The 27,132-nt window shown below is 41.5% G+C and overlaps 1 protein-coding gene across 2 annotated transcripts in view; it reads left to right on the plus strand.

Moving 5' to 3' along the window:
* FBXW4 (F-box and WD repeat domain containing 4) overlaps positions 1 to 27,132 on the plus strand; it is a 160,581-nt gene that overhangs the window by 90,606 nt on the left and 42,843 nt on the right. Inside the window, exon 6 of one of the 2 annotated variants that reach the window (XM_075612421.1) lies at positions 2,485 to 2,550. The exons of the other annotated variant lie outside the window; for it this stretch is intronic. Within the exon in view, the coding sequence (XP_075468536.1) occupies positions 2,485 to 2,550 (66 nt within the window). The remainder of the gene's footprint in view (positions 1 to 2,484; positions 2,551 to 27,132) is intronic. 2 annotated transcript variants of the gene reach the window in all.

Genomic DNA, 27,132 nt, shown 5'->3' on the forward strand with positions numbered 1-27,132 from the left:
TTCCTTGATAAAGGTGAACAGAACAGATATACAAATAACAGGCAAAATATGGACACTTACTTAAAATGGAAATGATGAAACAGTCATATCTGGACTGGCAGTTCATACAGCAATCTTCATAGTCATCAAGACACCAAAGACATGAAAGACCTCTGGCATGAAGACATTGCATAGCGTTTCTCTCAGCAATCAAGATGGTATAGAAGAACCCCGGATAAAGGGTTGACCACAGATTATATACCTTTTGTAACCCTATCCTTAACATTAAGTACAGGTGATTGGTTTTCAATTACCTCTAGCCACTCACTAACATGGGAACACATTTTGATCCATGCCCCCCTGCTAGTTGACACATGCGCATTAGAACTCTGGGGTCTCATTTCTGTAGCCCCACATTTGCATCAGGGATGCCAGCCAGTCACACTCGACTCCTCTCTCACATTCGCCCCTCACATTCAAAACATTTCTAAAACTTGTCGCGTTTTCCTCCGCAATATAACAAAGATACGCCCTTTCCTCTGTTGCTCGACTGCTAAAATTCGGACTCAGGCCCTCATTCTCTCCCGTCTTGATTACTGTAACCTCCTGCTGTCCGGCCTTCCTGCCTCTAACCTGTCTCCCCTACAATCTATCCTAAATGCTGCTGCCAGAATCACTCTAATCTTTCCTAGATCTGTCTCAGCATCTCCCCTCATGAAATCCCTCTCCTGGCTTCCGATCAAATCCCGCATCTCACACTCCATTCTTCTCCTCACTTTTAAAGCTTTACATTCTTCTGCCCCTCCTTACATCTCATCCCTAATTTCTCGTTATGCACCATCCAGACTCTTGCGTTCTTCTCAAGGATGTCTTCTTTCTACCCCCTTTGTATCTAAAGCCCTCTCCCGCCTTAAACCTTTTCTCACTGACTGCCCCACACCTCTGGAATGCCCTTCCCCTCAGTACCCGACTAGCACCCTCTCTATCCACCTTTAAGACCCACCTTAAGACACACTTGCTTAAAGAAGCATATGAATAGCACTGTGGACATTCTGAACACATGATACATAAAGCTTGGCCCCCTGCAGACGCACTTACCAGAACTCCCTCCTACTGTCTCTGTACGTTCTCCCTACCTACCAATTAGACTGTAAGCTCCTTGGAGCAGGGACTCCTCTTCCGAAATGTTACTTTTACGTCTAAAGCACTTATTCCCATGATCTGTTATTTATATTATCTGTTATTTATTTGATTACCACATGTATTACTACTGTGAAGCGCTATGTACATTAATGGCGCTATATAAATAAAGACATACAATACAATACAATTGTGGGGGAAAACCCCTCTGCAACCAGACAGCAACACGTCCTCCAACATTCAGATGAATAGACCACATCTTCCTTCATATAAACCCAGAGAGAAAAATATAGTACAACATGTTTTCCTAAAACAGGAAAGAATACACTTCTACAGTGAGAATACACTTACACACAGCGAAAAAAACAAGCGTTGTGACCACGCGGGGTCCAGAGGAAGCGCAGGAGCCGCCGTGGGGCCAACACCCGCCACCTGAGTGGGATTATCCTCATATAATTTATATCCAATTTTTGTATCATTCTGTACATCAGTGCACTATATTCCCCTTTACTTATATGTTTCACCTGAGGATATTTGCGCTCCCTTACCTTATTCCATTAGTGACAGGGGAAACAATATTTAACTGAAAGCTGTTGCATGAGCAGACTGGACATTTTCATTCTATTGCATAAATAACTTCCTAATCCCTTGGTTTCTGCATCTTGATTTTTTTTTTTTTTATAAATAACATAGTAAATTTTTTTTACAATCTCTATTGAATTTAATATGATTCACACTCTTTTTTAAAAACAATAATACATTAATATAAATGTGTAATCCTTCCAGCAATACAAAGTGCAATTAAAAAAAGAATAATTTGCTCTTAATTGTTGTTAAATCTTATATTAAGGACAACAACTATGTTTTTATATAGCACTTTTATCCAACGTGCTTTTTGCATAGGTTACATATTCATGTTATCCAGTTACAAGTGGTATATGTTCAGCATGCACTAAATCAAAAGCATTATTTCTATGGAGGAAATTGCAGGCAATTTGTTCTGTCCACAACAATCTAATAATTATAAGAAGAGCCGTACAGAGCTCTAAATGGTGACAATTACAAAAACAATCGGGTTTGAAGTAGAGTAGATCTTTAAATTCCCATACACCTTATGTCGGGTAAACGGCATATCAATAGAGAGAAAGCAATAAATCTAATTCTTTTCAATATTGTTGCTCTATTCTGACACTTGGCTTCCAAGTACTGGATTAAGTAAGGTTGAGTGCAGTGGTCTAAGTGTCACAAGGATTGTAGGATTCCATTCACTGCTTTACCACTTCTTTCCTTCGTGGATGGAGTTGAGAACACTCCAACCTCTGTACAGTCCTTCCTAATCTCTCTTTCTTTTTGTGTTGTTTGCAGTTCCTTTGTTACCGGGACAGCGTGTTGCGGTCACATATCACCGCTGAGGATTTGGGACCTTCAGAGGTAATTTCTACTTGCCATATTGAAAAACTGTTTCCTGTCATAACCCTTAGGACAGAAATGATCTTGTGTTGCAAACTGAAGCATTGCTCAAAAATTTGTATCAAATGTGTCATTTATTACAGACTGAGTCAAAGTATCAACGTGCTTTGCTCCTTTTTTACCCCAGATTTGTTCCACTTGCCCCATGAGTGTTTTGGGAAAGGTTATAAGAGGAGTTAGGGGAGGAGAGCGTCAGCGCTTTATAATGAGATTGCATCTCCAGCTGGGGAGCCGGGAAGTGGTGGTGCACCCCAGCTAGATATCCAGTGTTTACCGTATTGTTTGTAGCACGCCAAAGGAGTTCTGGACAACATGGCTCTTCTGAGTAAACAAGTATTTTCAGTGGATTTGTGAGAATATAGAATTGTTTTCATTATTACCTCAACATGGAGGGATTTTGTTACTGCTCGAATGGGTAGTCCTCAGAGATTAGGATGGTGGATTTGGAGTGTGGATTTGCATGGTGTATATAGATCTTTCCCCCTTCCCCCTCTCCTCCGTATCCCACTGATTTATATTATGGTGAAAAGAAAACCTCTGAAGCACTGCATTTTGGGATTTGTTTCCCTTTGTCTCCATGATAATGAGATGTATCAAAACTTGCGCCTATAACTGGACCTGTGTTCCTCTCTCTGCACCAAAGACATCTTCCAGGTGTAGGTGGCGTGAGCCTCTGCTCCAAAGGGATTATCGGCACATGTAAGAAACAAGACTTAAAAGATTCATGCGTACAGTATGTCATTGCTCGCAAATTGATGCAGATGCAAATTTTTGCTCCATGTTTGGATTTTCTTTTGATACATAATCCCCTGTGTTTTTATTCAGTATTCACCTTATCTAATTATAACTAACATTTGTTCACCAAGGTTCAATGCAAACTTTCTAGCGGACATTTCTAATGACAGAATAGGGCAGACCCTCCGACAAGGGCATTAACGCATTATTAAACAGACATGACATCATCCTGATTGAAGAAGAACCGCGACATCGTTTAATATTCGAATTTCATTCATGTTCTGATCACATCACAAAGTAATTTAGCTACAATTCCGTGATTGACAGTCAGACTTTTTATTATTATTACTCTCTAAGAGTATTTTATGAAACTAATGATGATCAATTCACAACATATACAATACTTGGTAATATTAACAAGCTTCTGAATATGAATCCTACATTGAATTGAGTGTTAATGGATTAAAACAAAAAAATGTTGCCCTCTTGAAACCCAAACCGGTTAATATTTATATTTATGCATACATTTTTTTTTATTATTATATATAGATTGCACTTAATCTGGTCATTTATACTGTGCTAAAATTTGGCAGCCAGTTTAAACAAATATTTTTATTTAACTTACAGAAAATATGCTAGTTGCCTTAAAGCAGCATAACAAGCTAACCCCTGCCCCCCTCCTTTAATATCTGCATTAATACAATCCACACAACGATAAGTAATTAGCCATGTTGCTGATCGCTCTGTTCTCCTGTGATCGATCCGCAAAGATTCGGCTCAGGGGTTTACTAAATGGCGGTCAGTGCAGCAGAAGAGGACCAAAGATGCAAAGTTCTGTGGGGAAAATCATGTGACCAAGCAGTCACTAGATACAATTGCTGCACTGCTAGAGAGAGGGCAGGGCTCAAAAAGGGGTGCGCCAGAGCCTGTTTCAGAAGAGGGGATGTGACTTTGTAAATGGTTGCTATAGAAACAAAAAAGGCTTGTTACATTATAATACATTACAAATGTAATTCAGAGTTGTTTAAAAATATAAATGCTATAAGTATTCTCTCATAGTCCATTGCTTGGTCTGCAGCTTTTAAGCAGTTCTGTAATACAATTCGAGTACTAAGAATACAAAGTACCTTGATAAATAAGACTATGCTGATATTAGGAGGTGATTGATCCTCATACTAATTTAATTATTTGATTCCAAAGTTTGGACGCCTTTATATATATATATATATATATATATATATATATATATATATATATATATAACAGAAATAGCAAAGGTTAGTTGAAAACAGTATGTTTTTTTGTTGTTTTGTTTTTCAAAAACATTGAATTTTTAAAAAAATGAAGTTGTTCTGCTGTATTTGGTTAAAATATGCAAACTAAAACAGTACAAAAATGTTCTTAAAGAATAAAGAGAAATAACCTGTTTTTATAATAAAATGATGTGCCCTTCACATTATACTGTATATAATTTAATGTTCAGATGTGGATAAAGCGTTCCGTATGTCCCATTATTTAATATAGTTAAGGAAAAAAATAAAGTTTCTGCTGGGAACAAAAGGTGCATGTATGAGTGTATGTATGTATGTATGTATGGGTGTGTGTGTGTGTAACTATATATATATATATATATATATATATATATATATATATATATATATATATATATATATATATACAGTGTTCGACAAACCTATACATTTGCTCGCCCCGGGCGAGTGGATTTAACCCCCGGGCGAGTAAATATTGGCCCAAGCAGCACACGTTTGGTACTAGGTGGCGAGTAGATTTTTTTGTGTGGCGAGTAGATTTTTTGGTGATTTGTCAACCACTTTGTCAACCGTTATGTATAAACAGTATATATATATATATATATATATATTATATATATTATATATTACTTGGTATAAGTGTACTAAAATCAAATAGTTTTCTTAAGTCATTTCTATAAAGTTTTTAAGGCAGTACTGTTTTCCTTGTAAGTGTATTTTGACAATATTGTTACGTTGGGCTCGCCCGCCGTTGAGCAACTCCAGTTCTCAAGAGCTACCAACTGGTCAGGTTTTCAGGATATCCCTGCTTCAGCCACTAATTGAGCAACTTGTGCTGAAGCAGAGATATTTTGAAAACCTGAGCTGTTGGTAGCCCTTGAGGACTGGAGTTGCCAACCAACTGCTGTTGGTGTAGGTCTAGGCATGAATAACGTGAACGGCTCCATTGGGCCTGTAACCACTTAAGCGATGGACATACCAAGAAAATATGCTGCTCAGTGTGTGGGCAGCTGTTGTTTCCAGTTAAGATGCATTTTACATACAGTATGTAATAAATTGATCTTTAAAAACGATAGATCTTGATCTACTTTTGACAGTCCAGAGCAGGTGGGTTATGGGTGCAATGACCTAACAATTCAGCTAATTTTAAGACCTTAAAGAGTATATGGTTTCTAGATAAATTGAGTGGGAATCCCAGACATATTGTATTATAGGTAGACATTTGAACTTTTGAATGCTTCAGTTGCAGATGGGATGAGTGGAACATGCATTAAGAAATATACAGTTATTTTTGTCTGAATAAACCATTAAGAACTTGAAATACATTTTTGTTGTTGCATGTAATAGCTTGGGTGTGCTAGCAAATTTTTTCAATTAATGTCAAATATCAAACATTTTCATTTCTGTGGAACTTTAAATGGCGTTTATTTAAAAGTCCGGTCTATTAATCTTGTCCCATGCTACAACTTGGAAGATATGTCTAAACTGAAGAGGTATACTGTAGTTTTTGTTTCAGTAACACACCATATGGTAATACTATTGAGTGCAACATAATATACAACGTATGCCAGTAGTAGCTTCCCTAGGTAATCCTACCCCGTGACCTATGACTAACTGCATTTCAATGCACCCTGCTGTGCATGTGAATCAAAATATATGTTTGGAGGTGAGTGGGTGTTGTGTGAGATGACTGCAAAATGTACATCAGAAGGTATAAGGAACTACATTTTAACTTTTGGTTACAAGAATATTATGCCACTTGTATGAAACGCACTTCGTTTAGTTAAGATTTAATACTATATCTTCTGCTGTAAATAATTTGGCGTACAGCCTAAAAACATACTTGGATGGCCATATCTGTAGTGTATTTTATTTAAACAATGAAACAAGCATGTGAATGTTTGAAAAACATCCTACTCATAACATTGTAGGGGTATTGGGTGCACATTCTGTGCATGCATTGTCCCTATAAGTCTTCCAACATGCCACTTTTATTACAACATATGCACGAATACTAGTAAAGCTCTGTCTTTGTTTTTCACAAGGAGAAATATATGCTTATGGAATTCTGACACTTAATATTAATACAGCAAAAACAACTTGGCTACACTGTGGAGGGGTAACGAAGACAAGCAGATGCTGTGGCCCTAATAAAAAAGAAAACCTTTCCTTCTCTCACACTCCGCGCCCTGATGGCAGGGGTGGAGGCGTGGGGCTCCTGCTCTCCTCTCTCTGCCGTTACCGAACTCTTCCTATTCCCCCCTCTCTTGCTTTTCCCTCCTTTGAGGTTCACACAGTCCAGATCTTCTCTCCTCTCCCTGTCCATGTGGCGGTCATCTATCGCCAACCTACCTCCACTCATCCCCCCTCTGCCTTTCTCTCTCACTTTGAATCCTGGCTCTCTTTCTTTCTCTCCTCAGACTCCCCTGTTCTTCTCCTTGGGGACTTCAATTGCCACATTGATGACCCCTCTCTCCCTTGGGCTTCCCGCTTTCTTTCTCTAACCTCTTCTTTTGGCCTTCAACAGTGGACTGTAGCCAGCACCCACAAAGATGGCCACTACTTAGACCTGGTTTTCACTAAAAACTTCTCTCTCTCCGATTTCTCCATTTCCCCTTTTCCTCTCTCTGACCATCACCTCATCTCATTCTCTCTATCTCGCTTCTCCCCTTCTCCACCTCCATCTACCCCCCTGGTTTTGCAGAAACCTGCGCTCTATTCACTTACCTGACTTTGAGTCCACTTTACACTCCTCCCTCTCCTCTCTCAGCTCTGCTACAGACCCTGACAACCTGGTCAGGAACTACAACTCTGCCTTGTCCTCCTCTCTTGATCTACATGCCCCGCTTTCTCTCTGCCGCACTCGCCCTTCTAACCCTAGACCCTGGTTAAATTCCCACACGCGCATGCTGCGTTACTCCACTCGTTCCTCTGAACGCCTCTGGAGAAAATCTCATACTCTCGCAGACTTCCTTCACTACAAATTTATGCTATCCTGTTTCAACTCTGCCCTCTCGCAAGCTAAACAAGCCTACTTTTCTTCACTAATCAACATGCACAAGTCTAACCCACGCCGACTGTTCTCTGTCTTTGATACTCTACTCAAACCACCCTCAGCTGCCTCTCCTTCCTCCATCTCCGCTCAGGACTTTGCTGACTATTTTAAGGAAAAGGTGGAATCCATACGTCAGGACATCCCCTCTGTTTCTTCCTCCCATCCTACACCTCTTCCTAACTCTCCAACTGCCTTCCTTGACTCTTTTTCCACTGTCTCAGAGGAGGATGTGTCGCTGTTGATCGCCTCTTCTCCCTCTACCACTTGCCCTCTTGACCCCATTCCCTCCCATCTCCTAAAACCTCTTTCTCCTACTATAATCCCTACGCTCACACACATTTTTAACTCCTCCCTCTGCTCTGGAACTTTTCCATCCTCCTTCAAACATGCAACAGTCATACCATTACTCAAAAACAGCAAGCTTAACCCTACCTGTCTTTCTAACTATCGACTTGTCTCCCTCCTGCCTTTTGCCTCTAAACTCCTTGAACGTCTTGTATTCTCTCGCTTGCTCCATTTTCTCAACACCTATTCTCTCCTAGACCCTCTACAATCTGGCTTCCGCACTGCTCACTCCACGGAAACAGCCCTCACTAAAATAACTGACGACCTCCATGCTGCCAAAGACAGAGGTCATTACACTCTGCTCATATTACTCGACCTCTCTGCAGCATTTGACACCGTGGACCACCCTCTTCTCCTTCACATTCTCCATACTCTTGGCATTGGATCTCATCCTACCTCTCCCATCGTACTTTCAGTGTCTCTTCTGCTAACACCTCCTCCTCCTCTATTGATCTCTCTGTGGGGGTACCCCAGGGCTCTGTCCTGGGACCTCTTCTCTTTTCTCTGTATACACTCTCTCTAGGTGACCTAATAACATCTTTTGGGTTTAATTATCACCTCTATGCTGACGACACACAAATATACTTTTCAACACCCGACCTTACATCTGCTGTACTAACCAAAGTTTCTGAATGTCTCTCTGCTATATCATCCTGGATGGCCCTCTGCCGCCTTAAACTCAACATGGCTAAAACAGAGCTCCTCATACTTCCTCCCAAACCTGGCCCTACTACCTCCTTCCACATTACTGTTGGAACTACGATCATTCACCCAGTAGCCCAAGCACGCTGCCTAGGGGTCACACTCGACTCCTCTCTCACATTCGCCCCTCACATTCAAAACATTTCTAAAACCTGTCGCTTTTTCCTCCGCAATATAACAAAGATACACCCTTTCCTCTGTTGCTCGACTGCTAAAACTCTGACTCAGGCCCTCATTCTCTCCCGTCTTGATTACTGTAACCTCCTGCTGTCCGGCCTTCCTGCCTCTCACCTGTCTCCCCTACAATCTATCCTAAACGCTGCTGCCTGAATCACTCTACTCTTTCCGAGATCTGTCTCAGCATCTCCTCTCATGAAATCCCTCTCCTGGCTTCCGATCAAATCCCGTATCTCACACTCGATTCTTCTCCTCACTTTTAAAGCTTTACACTCTTCTGCCCCTCCTTACATCTCAGCCCTAGGATGTCTTCTTTCTACCCCCTTTGTATCCAAAGCCCTCTCCCGCCTTAAACTTTTTTCACTGACTGCCCCACACCTCTGGAATGCCCTTCCCCTCTGTACCCGACTAGCACCCTCTCTATCCACCTTTAAGACCTACCTTAAGACACATTTGCTTAAAGAAGCATATGAATAGCACTGTGGCTATTCTGAACACATGATACATAAAGCTTGGCCCCCTGCAGACGCACTTACCAGAACTCCCTCCTACTGTCTCTGTACGTTCTCCCTACCTACCAATTAGACTGTAAGCTCCTCGGAGCAGGGACTCCTCTTCCTTAATGTCTAAAGCACTTATTCCCATGATCTGTTATTTATATTATCTGTTATTTATTTGATTACCACGTGTATTACTGCTGTGAAGCGCTATGTACATTAATGGCGCTATATAAATAAAGACATACAATACAATTATTCAATCAGTTGTGATAAAGAGAAAGGGGAAGGTGTAGCAGTTGGAGCATCAAGTGAAGATGTATAGGCATAAAAATATGCCGATTCCTATAACAAGATATCTAGTATTCCCCCTTTTCCTTATGCATGCAAAGGATAACTAGGCATGTGATCATATAAACCTATAAAATGCGTGCCATTTTGTATTATTCTGTACCAGCGAAGTGGCCGATAAGTTGGTTTTCGAACTAAATTCATCATTGACTTCAATAGAGAATTTCTTTCGCGATTTGTCACTTTGTCCATACTTTGCAGCTTCTCATTATAAAACCAGTGTTCAAGTTCAAGCGGATGAGTATAAACTGCTGTAACAACTGCCCTTTAATAATTTGCTGGCTCTGTACTTTTCTAAAGCTGCAGCGTCTGAAACCTTGCAGCACGTGACCCTTGCATTCCATCTAAACGTGCAAGAAGAGGCAGCATAGGAGTTGAGTAGTTAAGGTTGTACCAACCCATAGGAGGCATTATAGAATTGACTTATTTGCAGAAAATGGGCGGTTGGATGGTAAGGTACGAAATGGATGCAGTTTAGGTACCTTTTACATACGTAATGAGCTGGATGGGCTGATTATCCTTGGCACCGAAAGACCTGGAGAGTCTAAACCCTAGATTGGATTAATGTAAATTAGTTGGTATCACAATGATGAGATCTTCACTGCCTTTGATGCAGGTGACCCCAGTTTGTATCCCAGTGTCATTCATCCTCGTGATCTTGGACACTTAATTTCTTTGTGCCTCAAGCAATATAATTAGATTGCAAGCTCTTTGAATAAGGGTCCTATTGTGACTGAAAAATACTGTCATGTCTTCTATAAGATATATATATATATATATATATATATATATATATATTTGCAGCCGGCACTCCAAAGGTAAGCATCAGCATGTAGGGGCATATCCCATAGATAAATGAATACAAAAATATGATACCATTTGCATGAGATCAGGAGACAGCACTCAGGTTGTAAAGGTATAAAGATTGTATTAAAAGGCAAAACAAGGCACAATAAATCGATGTTTCGGTCCCCAAACCCTTAGAAAGGTCCCTTTTGGAAACGTCGGTTTATTGTGCCTTGTTTTGCCTTATAATATAATCTTTATACCTTTACAACCTGACTGTTGTCTCCTAATCTCATGCAAATGGTATCTCGTATGTGTGTGTGTGTGTGTGTGTGTGTGTGTGTGTGTATATGTATATGTATATATATATATAGAATCCAATGCACAGCCGGCACACCATATGCAAGTAAATAAGTTTTGGTGCTTATCCCATAAAGCAATAACAGACCTATGTATATCATATATCTAGAACATTTTTGATTTACTTACCTGCGTGCTGTCCCTTGATGTCGTGTTGCAACCGGTATCGTATGGTGTATATATATATATATATATATATATATATATATATATATATATATATATATATATATATCAAGTGGAAATATTACTGTATGCTCATTTGCATGTCTTAGACAAGTCTGCAACCCCGTCTTTCACCATTATCACCCAGCACACAGCACTTCCACTGCAGTAAGGGATTCTGGGAAATGACATGCAAATGAGCACACAGTGCCACCTTTTGCTTCAAAACCATTTTTAACATGGTTCCCTATAGGCTTAAGCTTGTTGCATGGTCACAGCTTTGAGCACAGCCAGAGTTAAGATGCATAGCCAGAAATATATATGTGTGTGTTTGAGGTCCTAGCATCATCCCAAGCTGGATCAGCATGACACACGTAATGTGGAGTTCATTGCCAGGTATGTGCCATGCAGACTGGTGAGCATGTAAGTGAAATCTAACATGAAGTTCAATAGAGTACTATCTGATTAGGTGTGCAAAGTTGGAGCCACTTACATTTGTTATGTTGAAATTAATGCGGAGGGTCCTAGTTTTGTGGGGGATCAGTTTTAATATTGTTAATAATAGCTGCATGGACTTCAGTGCGAGTCTGAGGTTCATGCAAACTGGTGAACAGAGCCACCTAATGCATTGTTTGAAGGGCAAGCCCCAATGTTTCTTGGTAGATTGGCCTAGTCTTGGTTCCTAACGCCTATCCACAACGATTCTGAGATCTATAGATTTTTACTTTTCTATAAGTGTGGTTACATCCCTCAATGATATGGGATAACATTTTAAAAAAGCTTGGCCGCACCAAACAGTCCTCAAAAATTCATATTTGAGTATGAGTTTAGGTTTCAAAAGACAAAACAACCAGCCACAGACCATGACCACTTGTTAGAGGAGGGGTGGCCAACTTCAGTCCTTAAGAGCCACATGTCAGTTCTTCAGAATATCCCTGAACCACCTGTACTGAAGCAGGGATATCTGGTAAACCTGACCTGTTGGTGGCCCTTGAGGACTGGAGTTGGCCACCTCTGCGTTCAAGCTTCATGAGGACAAACCAGAAAATATTTACAATTACTACTTGTCAGTAAACATAAAATAGTGCGTTTATTTAAGCTTAAAAGAAAAGGCGGAAGTTTGAAGTGATATGCATTGTTTATCTGGTGGATTTGTTAAACATTTTTGGTAATGAATGAATGCTCGGTACCAGGAGGGAAAAAAACAGAGAACGTGCCATCCCTAACTGCTTTTCCCAGAGAAGCCGAAGCCTATAATAAAGCTGTAGAAAATAGGATTAAGGTATTGAACAGGCAGGATTTAGTCTGATCTTTCAATAATGCCAAAGCCTGATTGAAGGGCGAATCAAAAAGCAGAAACAATGAAGCCAACACAGGACCTGACTCTGTCAGTGTCAGCTTAAATGTCCGATTTTTTTCTTTCTTTTTTTTTTTTCTTTCCCAAACCTGTCACAGTTGAAAGGTGCTGTTATATTTTCCTTTTATGTTTTTTTTGTATATGTGTAAGTGTACGTGTGAAGTTTATCCCTTTTTTTTCTTTTCATGCTGTTTTGTAACCCTGAAAAGAATAAGAGGCGTGTAAGGAGAAAATATAAGAAAGAAAAGGTTTGATGAGAAGTAAGCATGAATGGTAACTTATGTTCTTTGATTAACAAATCATCAGGTTTGCTGTTCCAGTATCCTTCAGATCTTGTACTAGACGCCTGTAAAACCAGGGCTCTCCCACTGGTGGCCCGTGGGCCAAAGGCAGCCCCTATTGTGGCCCTTGGACTCTGCTCCTGCTAATTTCATACTAATTGCTTAGGCACAGGGTTGCCACCTTCTGCTGAATGATAAACTGGAGACTTATTTTTGTCATGGCAACATGGCGCCGTGACGTCCCGATGTCATGGAAACGTGACGCCATTTGATGACGTGACCATGCAGGGGAAGATGCTGTCGGAGACGTCAGTGAAGACTTCTGGGTCGGACCGCAGGGGCGCGCTCCTCCCCGGCTGTCCTCTGCCGCCCTACGCCACTCTGGCGGTCCTCTTCTCCCGCCGCCACCCCCCAGTTTACGCACCTCGCCTGGAGATTTAAAATGTAAATCCGTAGCCCGGAGATTGGTTAGCGAAACCCGTAGACTCCAGGTCAAACCCGTAGTGCTTAGGCACGGAGTGCAGTTTTTCACACTGAAACTCGCTAGTTAAGGTCATGTAAATATATATGGTGCAGATGTTATATATGTTATATATATACTGGCAAAATGTTAAAATATAATTTTAAAGTCTTTAAATGTATCTAAAAGTTTGCTCCTAAATGTTTTCTGATCTGGCCTTTTGGAGACCTAGTTGATGATTCCTGCTGTAAACAAATTAAAAGTTGTGGGGGGAGGGGAAGTGTTGCCTATTGTTTTAAGGAAGATTATATGGAATAAACAGTTGGTTTCTCTTGTACAAATAATGAATTCCCTTTAAAAGTATATCACTTTATAGCTAAACTTGGTTGATTTTATTGATCGCAGATGTTTATGACATCAATGTACGTTCTGAAAATAAATTCTATTTTTTTTCCTTTGCTAAATCTGATGCTATTTTTTGTATGAATATTATACTAAGTAAACTTTAATATATCACATCCAAACTTGTCATGAATAGATCACTATGCAATTATACTGTTAATACAGCCACATTTATTCTGCAGTTATAAGTGGACGTTTTGTGACAGCTGCTCATTTTTTGACCCGTTTTGCAGATAAGTGATGCTTGCACCTATGCATTAATCTTTTAATGATCCTAGAAGGGTGTGACAGTGCAGTAATCCTTTAATGATTCCAATAAAGGTAAAAGGAAAAAATATCAAAACAAAAGGTGATGTATAAAAAAAAAAAAAAAAAAAACATCTGTGCCATATATACACTTTCACATTTCCGATAAGAAGATACATGTCCCTATATATAAGTTTAAGCCTTCTATGAATGAATTGATGTGTTTTAGATTTTTGTTCGCAACACACTTTTCAAATATATTCGTACCTAATAAAAAATATATATATATATATATATATATATAATCAAAAAATAAATAGATGATACCGTTCTGTGGCTAACGAAATGCTTTTATTTGTGCGAGCTTTCGAGATACACTGATCTCTTCTTCCGGCGATGTTACAATGAATGAAGCAAGGATAACTTAAAAACAGTGTCTCTTGGAATGTTATCTGTGCTTCTCCTTCCCCCGGTGTGGATGTGTTTTATGGCTAGAATATATATATCCCCTTGGGCTTGAAACAAGTGTGGAAGTCATAGTGCTGGGGTTATTACTCTCACGCACTAATTAAGTATAGATTACGTAAGAAAAAATAGTAGTCAACAGACTCAACAGTTTAACCTAGGTCACTAGCCTACGTGTCTAACAATTACATACATCCTCTAATTGGATTGAATAAGTCATACGTACATTGAATTTTCGGAGGAAACAACATACTTAATATGTAAGCCAGTGTCAATACTACTGTGTATTGCTTTTATTCTAATCAAGAGATGCGTGCTAAAGCCAGTTACCACATTACAGATAGAAGGATGTCTATCAAATTCAACCAGATTTCTCAGAGACACTTTGAAAATAATAAAAATATCAATCTGGGATAGATATGTTGGCACCATTTCCCCGAGTTTTACACCTGGAATACTTGGGAATTTATTGGGGTTAAATAAGTGTAATGATAATGTCATTTGACATCTGAAAGGGCAGACTGATTTTATTTACATAAACCATGTAATTAGGAATATAATTAGTTTAAAGCTGACAACCTGATACAGAACAATTAAACAGGTATCTTTCCATTGTGTATTGTCAGAAACACTCTTGGATCCATTAAATGGTATCACAACATGGCAAGGATGTTAATCCAGGGAGTAATCTGATTGCTAGTATTTGGAGTCAGTAGGGAATTTCTTTTTCCCCTTATGAGATATAATTAGATATTTCACTGGGGTTTTTTGTTTGCCTTCCTCTGGATCAACATACTGTAAGGACAAATATAGGATAAGTATCTGTCTTCTAAATTTAGCATAGGTTGAACTTGATGGACGTATGTCTTTTTTCAACCTCATCTACTATGTAACTATGTAACCTACAACAAATGTATAGGACTCTAAGAGCAGTACATATACTACAACGTTGAACTACAGAACAGTTTGTAATAGAAACCCTGTGAAAAAAACCTGTTGATATAACATTTTGTGAAGAGTATTCTACAAGGAATTGATCAATGTGCAATATGCTTTGGACTCCGATTGATAGTATGTGAACAGAGTTTATTTTTTGTTGAAATAGCTATGACATTGGGAGCTAAATCAATTGTTAAGCGCACTGTGCTTTCTTGTTTATTACAATAGCATTAGGAATTTTAACAAATCTGCTTAAAGCAGCATTTCATTCAAAATACTATCTTTTTTTATACATAAATCAGTTGTGTAGTATTCGATAACACTTACTGTATTTTTTTATTTACTCTATTTCATTTTAAATGTATTAAGCTTATTTGAGTTGCTACAGCAACTATTTAGGAAACACCACTATCTCTATTGGAATAGACAACCATGTTGCGTGCCCTGGGAAGCTGGATCTTCGTTGAACGATCGGCAGCTTAGATAATTGCATTGTAAATGCTGCATTTATAAAAACAAACAAAAACAACAAAAAAACAGGCAAGAGGTAAAGCCTCTCAAGTTTTAACTTAACTGCTCCATTTTAGTTTTGTTATATTTACAATTTTCATCCTAATCACAAAAATTTTACCTGTGAAATCCACGAGTATTTTTCTGTTCCAGAGACGCATTATTTCCATTGGCTCTTAAGAATGTGGGATTTAAAAAATAAATAAAAATAATGCTTCATAATTTATCCCAAATTACTGCTCCTTTGAATTTTGGTTTTAGATTATTTTGACAGGTACGGCAAGATTCACTAATTCTGTTAAATCAGGGCAAATAACATGTTGTTACTTTTAAACCGGCACAATTATTTTCCTTGAGTTAACATCTTATTTACTAAACTAATTATATGCAAAAATAATGGCCAGGCTAGAGTTTATTAGCATAGACTTAACTACATGTTATTTCAGCATGATGGTACATTATGTTCCAAAAATGCAACGTTAATAAAGTCTTGGTTATTTTAACCCCTTAGTAGCCCAAGTGGTCAGCTAGTCATGGGAAACCCATGGCTAGCTTGCTATCAAGTGCCACAAATGGATTATTATTCCACCCTCCTCCCTTGCATACCAAAGAGCCTTGTAAGGCATTGCTTGGCAATGGCTTGCTAACCGCTACGGCAAACAATGGGTTAATCCCCATGCCTTCCACCACCCATGAGTCTTAAACACCCTCCCCAGGGCACCAGTTCTCATCACTCACCCCCTTCCCCACACACACCTAACAATCCTCACGCCCCTATCTATAAGAATGACATACAGCCCTTTAGCCAAAGATGGCTAATGCGGCTGTAGACAATTGTTCAAACATTGAACATAACATTAAAAAACATTATTATTAAGTGGCCATTAAGGCCTTAAGTGGCAGTGAGGCTACCCAATGAACGCCTGGGCAGCCTCATTGTCGCCAAAGGTGATAATGATGAAATAAAACCACTTACCCCATCCATGTTGTACTTGTCAATGATCTTCATGGATAAAGGCCCCCTGGAACTTCATCCATTGTGGTAATCCAAATGGACGATGCTCCTGCATAAAAAAGCCGCCTCCCAAAAAATTCCAATAATTTAATAAGATTTAAAAAAAAAAAAAAAAAAGTGTTTCCACCATTTATTTATTTATTAAATGTTTTACCAGCCCAAAGAAGAAAAAAAAAAGGGAAGAATACAAACAAGACGCAAAATAAAGCCAAACTGAGAGCCCAACGGCCTACTGCAATCCACCTCTGTCCATGTCCCTTGAAGAACCATTATCTACCCCGCCAGTGTTCCTCTCCTGCTTGCAGAATAATCCTCTGGTCATAATGAAGAAATGTTTAGAACTTTTCTTCTGTACTTTATGTGCACATCGGAAGCCTATCCTCACACACCCTCTCTCAGCTGACGATTGAGGTGTTATGCGAGGGCCTGTCATCGCCACATAACACGTGGCAGACGGCCACGTGGTTAATTTATCAAGTGTTAACCGCTCTTGCTGATGACGTAAGACGTGGTTACCTACGCAAAATCATTGGTCAGCCAAGGTAGTATTAGTAAGGCTTGCTTTACTGTATTTGTATTTATTTTTTTTACTATAGTGATTAAACACAAGTTCACCTATTCAACCCGAAAAGCTTGTACTGTACAGTATGTACAAATGCTAGATAATGTTAGAAAAAGTATTCCGCTGCGTTTCAGGGACCTTTACAATGCAATGCCTTTGCATATTTCAGCAACGCTAGCCCACACATTGAGAAGTGTTCACCTATAGAAACACTATATATAGAATAAACAGGAGGCGTTAAAAAATATTGTAGGTAAATAAATCAATTAAAAGTGAAAAAATATAGAATGGGGGGGGGGAAATGTGTAATTATAATTGAATATATATTGGTAATAATGTAGTCAGCATAACTGTTCTAATGTGTAGTTATTAAAGTTGTGATACTATGAATAAATGGTACAAAGAAGAGACCCATTCAGCTGAATACCATAGCTAGCAGGAGTTACTACCAGGCATCAGGTGACTTCAACAGGCTGCGAAGTCCCGAGACTGTTTAATATTTTGTAATGATGACAGTGTCCTTGTTAGTGACTGCGAGACCTGTTGTTGACTGATGACTGAAATCGGGTGCTTCGTGTGTGTAGGTGTTGGTCAGTGGATGTTTCCAACAGACTGACAAGAATTGGAATCTTATTTACAAGTTAAATATTTTCAATCCCTTCAGTGGAAGATAATGCCTCTGGCACTTAAGTAGTATTAATTTCAATTCTGTGTTTACATAGTGAATAAAGCAATCACCCAGCTTGCCCTGTTTGCATAGCAAATAAAGCAAACATCCAGTTTTATTCATTGCACGAAATGGCTGCAGGTGGAATACTGCGAACAGCTTTGTACAGAAAACAAGCACAATTACTGAAGTGCCTCTTCACTAGATTGGAGGATCATGACAGATTTATTCCTTCACCCCCACTATTTACTGAAGGATTTACCCATTTGAGTGGAGTGTTCCTAAGGAGAATTCACTTTAAAGTTACGCACGACACTGTAATTCTATACTTAAAATTCTACTGCTGTTGCAGATCTGAGAATAGTTTTAAAAAGAAAGCTTTGGCTCACAGGGGTCAATAGCTAACTCTAATACACACCATTATCAGATGTTTCTGCGATATCTGTTGCACTTCTGTTCATCTGCTAAGTAAATACAGACAAAAAAAAATACTATTCTCTAAGAGGCTTGTCTGAAATATTGGCTATTTCTGTATGTTTTGACAGGTTTTTAAGCTAGCCTTGAGCTAAACAGAAGGCTTAATTCTAACAAAGAAAGGATATCCAAGCTTTAACAGGAAGAGTAGAGCAATTTTTCTTTCTCTAAGCCAAATTTATGCTGTTCTCAACTGGCACGATTTAAAGCAATCCAAGTCAATAATGTAAAAAGCATTAAAGATAATTACTGCACAGAACCAACACTACAGTAAATCAGGTTGTGTAACAAACAGGATCTGAAAAACTGTAATTTAAATATTAAAGGCATCAAAATAAATGTTCTTTCTGTTATCTGATTCTGGATGGTTTCTAAGTCAAAAATATCAAATATTTTAGCGCATCTTCATAGATAATGTTCTATTGCTTAACAGAATACTCTTTCCCAGATTCGGTATTGAATGTCATGTTTCCCTAAGGCCGCGCTTATAGTGCACGCGACGCGACGGATGCCGTCGCTGCTAGCAAAAGTTATGCGGCGACGTCGCGGGCAACCAGGTCTTTGATTGGTTCAGAGGCTGTCACATGTGGCGACAGCCTCTGAAAAATCAAATTTGACCGGCTAAAAGAATTTGCATCGCGCTTACTATAAGCGCACGTGATGGCGGCAATACATTTATTTTGCCGCGGCGTCGCAGGCACTATAAGCGCAGCCTAAGGCAATGCCCGTTAATTATAACGCACTATTCAATAAAGCAAATCCTGTGACATTAACCATGTTTTACTTCTATAAAGAGCATGGCGTTGTTTAGAACAGTCGTTATGCTAAGTAATATGCAAATGAGTTAATTACAGCCTAAAATAAATTCTTTATATAAAAAAAAACCATTATATATTTATCATCTTATTCACTAAACTCTGTTAAGGGTAACACTATGAAATAACATCCCATTATAACGTCATTACTCTGATCCAGACCCTCCATGTGGTAAGATACCTATAAACACACCTGGGGAATATGCTAATTTAAATTATTGTAATATATTTGACATATTTAAATTGGCTTATTTCCCAGATATCTCCGGTGTGTTAACAGATATCTCTTACTCTTTTTAGTACTCGCTGTACCGGAAACAAAAGAATTGGAGTGCACCATATGCTGTCAGGGGTCTGATCCTGCGTTAGATCCCGTTGTGCGAATTAATGAAATGGTAGGAAAGCAGCCGGCACTCATGAAGTTGGAGAAAATGTTTCGTTATTGAATATACATATTTCTCCTACGCGTTTCGGTCCTAGCCTGCGTCGTCGTCAGGGCTTGACGTCCTGACAGTCCCAACTGGGACCGAAACGCGTAGGAAGTATGTGAGACACCTAGGCCATTTGAGCGATGCTTTGATTTATTGATTTGTGATTCATGTCGCCAGCTTCTCCTCAGATGGGGGATGCCTGGGACCAACAGGACACCTTATGCATGTACATCTTCAGAAATATCCTTGGTTAGGAGCAAAGTAACAGGCTTACAAATGTTCAAATAACACATTGGCAATATATTTAGAACTTATATGTATATATATGTATATGTATATGTATATATATATATATATGTGTGTGTGTATATATATACATACATACATACATACATACATACATACATACATACATACATACATACATACATTCATACATACATTGCTTGTGTAAGAAAGTGATTATAAAAAATATATAGTTTGATAATGGTTTGTTAACCATTTAGGAGGTTTTCAGAGATGCAACCATAGCCACTGCAACTTCGTTACAACTAACAAAGCTTCTTAAATTAGCCCATAGATAAGCTGTTCGACTTAATCATTTCAATAAAATCAAACATGTTTTCTTTTCTCTAGCATTTGAGTTTTGGGGAAGGAATTTTCTCTTTGAAGCTGTAAGGTTTAAGTAGATTTTACATACATGCCGCTGTCTTTATAGTTATCAGTGCAGGTGATTTTGTGTTGTTTTCTGCGTGTACAGGCAGGATCAGACATACTAAAGAAGACAACAGATGACTTGTAGCAAAGTTATCCCTGGAGAGCTTGTTAAAAATGAAAAGATTGATCTAGCATTAAAGATAATTGAATTAACACTTCAAAAAATATACAGCATATAGTGACTGGGTTGTAAGGTGTTTTGTGGAGCCGTAAGATGTCTTATGGCTTAGCACTGCTTGGTAATTATGGTTCACAGTGTCTGAGCGAATCCAGCTCAAGAACACTTAGAGCTGCAGACCAAGCAATATCCTACATGTTTTTTTTAAATAAAGCAGTTCTGTACTGTGAGAAGATACTTGTAGAATTTTTTGTTTAAACAACTCTGAATTACATTTTTAATGTATTATAATATAACAAGCCTTTTTGTTTCTATAACAACCATTTACAAAGTCACAGATACTGAGTCAATACTCCTCTGCAGCCATTTAGTGAACCCCTGAGCCGAATCATCGCCGATCGATCACAGGAGAACGAATCCATTGGCAACTTAGCTAATTATCATTGTGGGGATTGTATTGATGCACATGTTAAAGGATAAAAAATAAAAATAAACGCAGCTGGAACTGCTGCTTTAAACACCGAGATACAGGTTTGGGGATGTGAACCATTACTCTTAAGAAATTGAATAGCCCCCGAAGAAGTCAGCACCTTTATAAATCTTTGCCTTTCTTTCTTCCATCCTTTTTCATTATGCTGTGAAAGTTCCTTCTCTGTGTCAGGGAAACCTCGGGGGAAAAAAACATTCACTTGAGTTCAGAGCATTCCCTAAACCAGGTAAGTGGCTTCACAGCATATTGAAAATGGACCCTCAACTATCAACTTGGGTATGGTTATAAGTACTGTACCAGGATCAAGTGAAAATATATAGTCAGTGGGACTATGTACACCATGAGCCATCACATAAAATATGTGATAACATGATTTCTTCAGCATGTTTATTAGGAAGACTGGATTCTTTTCCCCCCAATATTGTTGCATGAAATATATGGTTTGCAAACCAATTCCTGGTCGTTGACTGGCTAATAGACTATCAAGATAGACAAGCTTTATGGCAAAGATAAAACAATGAAAAAGGGATTTTCTAACATCTCTGTAGATCCCAATTTAAATATTTGTATATGGCATCGGTATTACTTGTATGTACATTTATAGTAAATAATGCCACGTTCAGTGTAACATGAAATAGCAATGAAACATAATAGTCTTTTTTGTGCCTTTCCAAAAAAAATTGACTATGAGAGTAAATGCTAAGAGCAATTTTGTCTCATTGCAATAAAGAAACGGGGGGAGGGGGGTGGGGGGGAATTCTGAATAGTTTAGTGGGTAAATCATTTGTCTTTTTGTGGAGTAAAATTAATCACCATTTGTGTCTGTTTGCCCACTGAGGAGGCCGCAGATGCTTTTTCTTTTGGAACTGCACTGCGGTGTATTCCCACACAAGCCGGGCAGTCTCAGGGTTCCGTACACGCAGATCACTCCTCTAGTTCACCCTGAAAATCACAGTTTGAGAGAATTGCCCCTTTAGAAAGAAAGGAAAATTCTTTGCATTCTTTACCCAGAATGGGGTTAAATGTCTGAATTTGGGGGTCACCGTGTTATACAAATGGCAATCTAATCATTTTTACAAGAACGCACGTGTGATCAGAAAAGGAATAGGGCACAAGAAAAGGAAGGAGACAGCTTGTTTTTTTTTTTGTTTTTTTTTGTCCTCCCTTCCCAAAGTTTTGGGCAATTGTCGTATCCCCCCGAGAGCGAGAGAGAGCATTGGTCTATCATTAAATTGGTCCATAAGCAGAAGGGCTCCGTGCCATTTCTGTTTGTTTTTCTAAATAAAAGGCCCAGTGGGGTCTCCCTTGCACCATCCTGGCTTTATTTGAAGAAACTGGCTGTTTCCCATAGCCCAGCATGTCAGTTTATACACTGAACTTAACCTTACGAGAACCTGGACAACAAAACGTGGCAGGGTCCCTTAGCAGGGATGGTAAAGAAATTGTATCTTTTTTATTGGCCCATTTAAAATGTGTGTGGGCCAATTCAGTGAAAGAAGGTAAGCTCCCATTATGAGAGCCCACAGTTCCCATATAAAACATGTTTTTATTTGTTCAGTCACTTGTACCCTGTGAAATATTTTAAAGCAAGTGAAGTAGAATTACATTTTTTATGTTGTTGCCTATTTAGCTGTGGATTAATACAGTAATGAGTTTCCACTTTTTCAGTATGTTTGAGAGGTTTATTTTTTTAATGATTACATTTTGTGTTTTTCTGGAAGTACAAACTGGTAACATTTGTCAAAATAATGCTATGTTACTGCAGAAAATAAAGGCGTATCTCATGCAACTAATGGTTTAAGATGGGCATCTCTTGTTTTTACTGATTTATTGGAATACATTTTCCTGCATCTGCTACCTGCATTCAAAAAAATATAAAAAAATGACTATATATATGTAACGGTATTTCTGAACCGGCCTGACCCACCCAATCTCACATTGGCCCCTGTGGTCTAACCGGTCCCCATTACAGTGTGGTAGTGTCTGGTGGTGCACCTGTTGGCAACAGGACTCCTGAGTCTCCCGCATGATGGTGTATGGGGAGGACCCGTCCAGACAGGCAGCTGAGGTAGTGTGCTGAGTCTCACCTAGTTCCAGTGCAGCGCCTCCACCTCATCAGGGTCCCTGCGTCCGCAAGGGGATGATCCTGTTGAGGAACTCCTCCATGGTGCTCCTCTCTGTACATTCACTCCACACGTACACGAGAGGGTTTGTGAATGAGAACATCTTTATTGGTTGATGTGGGCTAGCTGCCCCTCGCAGTATATTCTTAGCCACTCATTCTGCAGTCAGTGCCTCCCTTTAAAAGGTGTATCTCTCCTTAAATAGGGATTTCCTATCCCCGCAGGGATCACTGCCCTGTGCCAGGTCCCTGGACACAGTCTCCTCTCAGTTACTATAACATAACCAGAACTCTTATCAACTCAGGCTAGTACTTGAACTTGAACTCCTGCCAGAACTGGACGCAGATCTCTGGCAGAACTAACTTTAGACTCAGTGCTGTGCCTTATGTACACTCTGGAAGCTGACACACCTCTGACATCACTAACCATGGAGTCAGAGCATGTGACTACTCCCATCCATACACAGGGCACCCCACCAGGGTGTGAGGGCAAACCTCCATAATTACTGCTGGCATGCCCACAACTTACCAGGCCTTACTGTCAGCAGGAGAGATGACTGTAGCCATTTTACATGACCGCTACATTCTCCCCCTGGTGAATCCCATCGTCCTCGCTGGGACCTAAATTTGTATACCCTTTTCCAGGAAGCACTGAAATACAACACATAATTAGATTAACTTCACGTACATTTCCATGGTATATAACAAAAATGACTACAGTACATTCCGCCAAGCCCGCCCCGACCAGCAGCCACGAACCCGCGTAATGTATTAGTACCCCCTAAAAATAGTGACTCGGGTCAGGTTTCTTGACCTCTCTTCCGCCCATGTCTATGACCGTGACGTGATAGTGCCTAGGCAGTCCCCTCTCAGGCCTATATGTCACCCTGTGCTTATAAATGTTTCTGCCAATGCCCCATACCCGCACTAAGTGCTCTATGCGCTCCTCGGCCTTCTTCCCTATCACGGAACTCCCTCTTCCTACTAAGTGCATTTCAATGGCCTCCCTAAGCCACCTATCTCTGTTTTCCTCTATCTCATCCATGAGAGGCTCAGGGACATACGGGTACTCCAACCCGTGGGATGATTTATACCGAGCCATTATGGTTCTCTCGGCCCTACTTATCCTAGTCAGGTCAGCCTTACCTGCCCTCCCAGGTAACACCCATGATAGGGGCTCATCAGGGTCCACGGGGTCTGATAGGATGCTAGGACCAATGGGTTCTATCTCCCTATGCTCAATCTGCAGCCACCGCTCCTGCAACTCTCTGTCCCTTTGTTCAGGTGTGAATTCTCCCACAGCCCACCAGTAATCCACTACATCTTCTCGCCGGATGAGGAACCGAGTGCGGTCCATCCAGGCGGAGTACCCTTCGAATAGCGGGGCCCACCAACGGTTCTCTCTAAATTTATTTGACCTCCCTGACTCCCTATCATCATCTATAGAAAATACCCCCGACGACCGTGCCGATCGCGGTAGAGACCACCTGGAAGATCCCGGGGCCTTTATCACTGGTTCGGGTGCGGTCGTGGCCACTCTCAATTCTCCCCTTCCCCGAGAATCGCCCTCCGTAGCGCCACTGCGCTGTCTTTCCCCAGTCCGTCTCCCTTCTCCCCCTGATGATATGTCCACAGATTCCAAACTAGGCGGGGAACCCGGGGACCGTGTGATTGGGGCAGGGGTTTTAGCTAGGGCGTGGGATTGGGCGTATGGGCAAGAAATTGGACCCCACGGGGTTACGACCCGTTCCTGGCTGTCCGTAGACTGGTCCAATGAGGATATCTCACCCTCCTCAGTCCTTGGATCGCCCATCCAACTCCTGGGCCTTGTAGGTGATCGGGGACCTTCCCTCGATCGCCGAAGCGTCGCTGCATTCTTCCTCGGGGTTCCGCTGTCGCTACCGGAAGTGATGTCCTCCCCGGAACCGGAAACACCGTCATCGCGGGTTGGACCCCCATTCGGGATCTCTTCTTCAATGACGACATCCGGAAGCTCCGCCGTCGTCCTCACCGGAAGTGATGCCGTCTCTCCACGTGCGCCTGCGGCCTGGCATGGCCTCTCCGCTCCTACACCGTCTGCTGGGGCAAGGTAAGTGAAGGGACTCCTCTTACCCGTCCGCAGGGGTGCCGGTGTCTCTCGTCCGTCGCCGCCACGTTCTGAGGCGGAGGGACTCCGTCTCTCGGCTCGCCGATCTGCGGGGGACGTCCTGTCTTTCTGACAGCTGCTGGTACCACGGGGTGTCGTCCTCCCCGGTTCTATCCTGGGCCTCGATGTCACCTCCGCTAGTTCACGGAGATCCTCGTCCGAGTATTCTCCCTTCTCGGTGCGGTCAGGAGGTGACCCGACTGTCTCGGTTGCGGCCGACCCAGCCGACTTGACCGGCTCCAGTCCCCTTTCTCCGGGACTCGCACGTCCTATCCACAGTGCGCCAGGGGACTCGGCGGCTGGCCTAGCCTGGTCCCCCGGGGGGTCAGCCGATTGTATCGGTATAAACGTTGGCATAGGCCATAAGTACAGTGTCCCGCAATGTGGGCAACGTGCCGCCGTGTTGACCGTGCCTCCGGGCAGCCCGCATTGTAGGCAGAGCCCGACCACCGTCTCGGTGTTAGCCACCCTTACTACTAGTAGCCCGCCGGGTACTGAGTAGGGCTGGGTGGAGACCATAATTCCCACAGCGGAGGGGCAGGCCATTCTTTTTGTAGGGACCACTTTCAGTGTGGGTCTCTCCAGGTCAGTGGTTCCTCGCAACTGACCGGTAGAAGCTTCTGGGCCAGCCACTTCCTGCTTCGGCTCCTCCTTCCGCTGACATAGCTGGAACCCGCCCCCAGGGGTTGCAATTATGGGCGGGTCCCACAGGGGAATATCATGCCCCTTAATTAAGGCCGCGCCTCTCTCAGTCCTGGTGGGCGCGGTCTGCGTTTTCGCGCCAATTTGCTCCTCAGAGCTGGATTCTTTTCCCGCGGCTAGTTCCCGCCTTCTCCTTGCAGCAGCTTTGCGTGCAAAATATCCCTCTTTCTTGCAAATCATTTCCGCGGCCGGAACTACTTTTTGTAGTGGCGCCATCTGTATATCAGTCCCTGGGCCCAGTGGGTGCATTCCCACAGGCCATAGTTGAAAGTCACTCCCCCTGGTGGAAATCAGGGGAGGGTCCCATAGAGTAAGTGGTTGACTCAGCACAGGGGCCGAGTGAGTCACTGTCCATGAAGGCGCAGCCATAGCTTTCGCGCCATGCCCCCCATCAGGGCGGGGTTCTGCTGTTCGCGCCATTCCCGGCCAGCTCTTTGCAAGTTCTGCATCAGCCATTTTCTCTGTGACTGTCCCATGCGGTTTCCCTAGCAAGCGGGAACCGCCATTTTGGTTGGCTTTTAAGCCCAAAAAGTCAGTTTGTTTGCTCTCCTCGCAGGGTTCTCCCCCAATTATTACAATTTCCTCACACTCTTCAAGGGTGGCCCCTCGGTGTCCCAGACAGGATAAAAACGGGGCAGCCACGGCCTTCGCTCCGCTCCAGAGCAGACTGGTTAACGATAACTCGGCGACAGTTTGCTCTTCAGTGGGGTGCACGCCACGGGTGCCCTCCCCATCAGCCTCTGGTCGCCATTTTGTGTTCTCCGCACCACGCGGATCCTCCATTCTCTCGTAACAGTTATCGTACATGGGACTCCGCTCTGCGGGGCAGCCTCCACATCAGTACAATAAAGATTTGCTCAGATGCACCACCACATGTGTACCTGAACTAGGCTGGACTCATGTTGCACTACCTCAGGCTAGGCTCACTCTCTCAGTGTCTGCTGTGACTCCTTCCTCCCAGTCTGTGCTCCCTATGGTAAGTGTCTGGAATGGGCTAGAGTACTCTGGCTCTGCCATGCAGTACTTGGGGCGTCTACCTCTCTTGGTCAGCCTAGCGCAGACCCTCTCCAGGATTCCTGACCAAGTTAACAGGCTATCCCTTCTGGCGTCCTACCAACTAGCACTGCCTCAAAGTGACTCGGTCAGCTATAGCCCGGCTCCAGACCCCTCACTCCTTTCA

The sequence above is a fragment of the Ascaphus truei genome, chromosome 8, assembly GCF_040206685.1.
Source record: "Ascaphus truei isolate aAscTru1 chromosome 8, aAscTru1.hap1, whole genome shotgun sequence".
NCBI lineage: Eukaryota > Metazoa > Chordata > Amphibia > Anura > Ascaphidae > Ascaphus > Ascaphus truei.